The sequence below is a fragment of the Rhagoletis zephyria genome, unplaced genomic scaffold, assembly GCF_001687245.7.
Source record: "Rhagoletis zephyria isolate East Lansing unplaced genomic scaffold, Rhagoletis_zephyria_1.1 Rzeph_scaffold_03512, whole genome shotgun sequence".
Classification (NCBI taxonomy): Eukaryota; Metazoa; Arthropoda; class Insecta; order Diptera; family Tephritidae; genus Rhagoletis; species Rhagoletis zephyria.
The window spans coordinates 58,014-62,187 of record NW_016160595.1 but is presented as its reverse complement, the minus strand read 5'-3'; the positions used below and the strand labels follow the sequence as shown (position 1 = coordinate 62,187).

At 40.8% G+C, this 4,174-nt stretch overlaps 1 protein-coding gene across 1 annotated transcript; it reads left to right on the top strand.

The window, feature by feature from the left end:
• Positions 1–893: 893 nt before the first annotated feature.
• Positions 894–3,455, top strand: CalpC (calpain C). Its single transcript, XM_017624147.1, has 2 exons — positions 894–1,936; positions 2,069–3,455. Exons 1-2 carry the CDS (start codon positions 1,212–1,214, stop codon positions 3,381–3,383), a joined length of 2,040 nt encoding a protein of 679 aa, XP_017479636.1. The 5' UTR covers positions 894–1,211; the 3' UTR covers positions 3,384–3,455.
• Positions 3,456–4,174: the final 719 nt, after the last annotated feature.

Below are 4,174 nucleotides of genomic sequence, written 5' to 3'. Positions count from 1 at the left end.
GGCAGCTAGAAAATAACTTTTTTCGTTTTTTCCTTCCCGCGTGATCTTGGGTCTTTCGTTCATGAAGCATACTTCAAACCTACTTTTCCCATTTCGCCATACATCATACAAACAAGGCTCGTTCATGCGGATAATTTTAGTTTTCTTCCGGTGAAAATTTCAAATGATGCCATCCATACCAAACACAAGCGGTTTGATCAAATTTCAACAGGACGGTCAAAAATAAAAAAAATTCAATTTTTGTTCAATTTCCCTCAAACAGCTTGTCAAACCCTAAAGCACCCCCTATACACCACACAACATGTTTGAGCTAAAGGGAATTTTCGCTATGTTTGACAAGACGCTTGTGCGGTGTTTTTCGCTCTTCAACATTACCAATACATGATTTTACAGTCCACATTAAAATAAAATAATAAACAAATTCGTAACCGAGACTTATGCCAGTTAAAATTTTTACTTTATGGGAACATTTAAACAATAAATTTTTTATAAAAATGTTGGCATAAAACTGCCCTTGAAGACTTCTTCTACTATATTGCAAATGCAACCCTGCATATTTTTACCATTTCCTTCTTTCTCTACCAGTCTCAATTTCAGCCAGCATGTTGTAGTTGTATTTTGTGTTTATTTGCAGTTTACGTTTTAGCCAATTGCGCAGGCGCACATTTTGCCCAATATTTTACACCAGTTTGTTTTCTTTTCCTCTTCCATGTTTCTGCTTTAATTTTTTTGTTTCAACTTTCACTTTGTTGTCGAATCCGCCGTGTGTGCACATTTGATATCGACTTGATTGTGGAATTCAATCAAACAAGGTCAACGGAAAAGAACTCCAAAAATAAGGCGTACGCGTTAAGAATATTAGAATTCTTACCAATTTTGTNATATCGACTTGATCGTGGAATTCAATCAAACAAGGTCAACGGAAAAGAACTCCAAAAATAAGGCGTACGCGTTAAGAATATTAGAATTCTTACCAATTTTGTAGCGGCTAGTCCATAAACTATTTATTAAAAGTTGATGTGTGGATCTGCAAGAAGCCAAGTGTTTGCAAACAGGGAGTATTAAAATTAAATGTGCTTGTTGTTGCACTACCTCCAATTGGATTTTTAGGAGCACACAACAATCAGCAACAAGTGGTCGCGGTGGCACTTTGTAGTATTTGTTAATTGCATGAAGTCAACAGGTGTTTGTGAAATTTGTAACTCATCACAATGACCTCACGATATGAGCGTATCAAAGCTGAGTGTGTCGCGCGCAAAGTCCTGTGGGAGGACCCAGATTTCGCAGCTGTGCAATCGTCAGTTTTCTATTACCAAACTCCACCCTTCACTTTCCAATGGCGCCGCATTGCAGAGTTCGCCGATGCACAGCAGGCGTGCTTTGTAAATGAAGGTGAGAACTTTGACGTCATTCCTGGAAAAATGGGCGATCGTTGGTTGGTGTCATGCCTGGGCGTGTTGCATTCGCTACGCAATCTATTCTACCGCGTGGTGCCTGCAGATCAAAGTCTAGACAAAGCAAACGGTGTTTTTCGCTTTCGACTTTGGTGGTGCGGCGAGTGGGTGGAAGTGCTTGTGGACGATCGTCTGCCCACAATAAATGGTCGTCTCGCATTTTTGCAGCCACAAGCCTCACATTGTTATTGGGCTTCACTGCTGGAAAAGGCTATTGCCAAATTGCATGGATCTTATGAAGCACTAAAATATGGCACACGTTCCGATGGTCTCAGTGATCTGCTTGGTGGTGTAGTCGAGTGCATACCCCTTAAAACGGGCACCAATGCTACAGATATGCTGAGACCGCAGCAACTAAAATCACATCTGGAAACCACCTGCATTGTTACTTGCATTGTTGCTGCTGGCGGCGCTGCTGCTGGGCAGCACAAAAATACATCTGAGCGACTAGCGAATGGCATTACGTTCAATGTCAACTACAGGTGAGTGAGCGAGTGCGTAGGCGGACTTGTGTTGCCGTACTAATACGTATCGTACAATTTAGTGCACACCAATAGAATTGCTAAAACCGTTTCTTGAAATCATTGATATATATTTATTTTTGTTTTGGGCAGACTTTCGTCTCTGGACAAAGTGGAAACGCTGTTGGGAGATGCAGTGCAGTTGGTGCGTTTGAAAGATCCACTTTCCTGCAACGCTTTCGATAACAATGCTACATTTGAAGGCGACTGGTCAGCAATGTCTCCATCGTGGGAGCGTGTTTCGCTGCAAGAACGTGACCGCCTCTTTGGCCAACTCGACGTTGGTGAATTCTGGATGTCTTTCCTTGAATTCACACAGACGTACACCAGCCTCGAATGCATCTATCTTGACGCCGATACAGCCAAAGACGAGCTCACATTACAAGATCGACCAAAGCGTTGGCAAATGAAAATGTTCCAGGGCCAATGGAAGCGTGGTGTCACAGCAGGTGGTTGCCGAAATCATGAATCATTTCACATAAATCCACAACTGCTGTTGAATATTCAAGAAAAGCAGGAAATTGTGGTGGCTTTAAACCAACACACAGCTGTTGAACCGAAAGTCATAGGATTTTCAATGTACAAATTAAGTGGTGCAGCGAATGGCGGCAAGGGAAAGTTCAGCGAATGCCTACCCAAAGAGTTCTTCAAAACTCAGGTTAGCTTCCTGAACTCCGATTACGGCAACACACGGCACGTCAGCTATCGCTGTCAGCTGGAAGTAGGCCAATATGTGCTCATGCCAACCACCTACGAGCCTGGCGAAGAGTCTAGCTTCACTGTACGCTTCTTGGGTACTGCTCCTTTGCGTCTATCGCTGCTTGAAACACAAACCATGATGCTACTCGACCCCTTCCCAGCACTCAAGAACGAAGTTGAAACAACTAAAATCAAAAATGTATGCCAATATGAGCCAGTGTTCATGCAGCTGGCAGACGAGAATAAAACAATCAACTGTTTTGAACTACACGAACTGCTGGAGGCGTGTTTGCCCAACGATTACATCAAAGGTTGTGCCAACATCGATATCTGTCGTCAGGTGATTGCATTGCAAGACAAGACTGGCACCGGTCGCATCAACTTCCTGCAATTCAAAACGTTTATGGTAAATTTGAAATCATGGCAAGGTGTATTTAAAATTTACACAAAGGAAAAGGCTGGTGTTTTACGTGCCGAAAGATTGCGTGATGCGCTCTATGATGTCGGATTCCAGTTAAGCACCGAGATTATGAACTGTCTGATGCAACGCTATATTCGGAAAGATGGCACTTTGCGATTGAGTGATTTCGCCTCGGCAGTGCTGCATTTGACTGCCGCATTCGACTACTTTCAACGCAAGGACCATAATCAAGATAATGTTATCGAAATTGAAATGTCCGATTGGATAAAGTGTGTGCTAAGATGCTAACTGATATGGGGAAAGAAAAAGTCGTCGTTACTAGTTCGTATTTTATGTTACAAACTTTTCTGCGCTAGTGCCTTTTTGTAATAATTGAAGAATTTTTACCATTACTTGCAAGTTTTTACTGGAAATGCAATAACCCAAAAAATTTGCAAGAGAGAGCGAGTTAGAGAACGTAACAATCCGCTGAAAAAAGCAAATCCTGTAAAACCTGCAAATCGTGAAGCATCTGGAACGCAACTAATTCTTGCAAGTAAAAACTTTACTAGCAGGAAGTTGCAGGTGTTAAAAAATATGGTTATGTTTCAAATTCAAATGTAAACAAAGTGGTTAAGAGGATGATTTGATAAAACAAAATTAGTGAAATGAGAATATAGATGAACAATTGAAATCTAATATATAGTTTTTTGATTTTTATGACGATTGGAATTACTCCCAAGAAAAAGAAAATTGCGCGATGAAACTTAACCATCAGAAAGTGTCAAAATAACTAAGTTCTAAGTTTTTACCAGCTGATAATTTTATCCTCCTCTATTTTACTCTCTATTTTTCTTGTACGGCCTGTCTGGAAGTACTTACTGGAAAAGTTATTGAATGGACCTGAAATTGTCATTACGACTACGGAAAAAAATTGGTAGCCCAATATAATCGCATACAAGGCCTACTAAATAAACTATACCGTGGTTTTGGTCAACATAACATGACATAAAATAACATAACACAACACAACACAACACAACACAACACAACACAACACAACACAACACAACACAACACAACACAACACAACACAACAC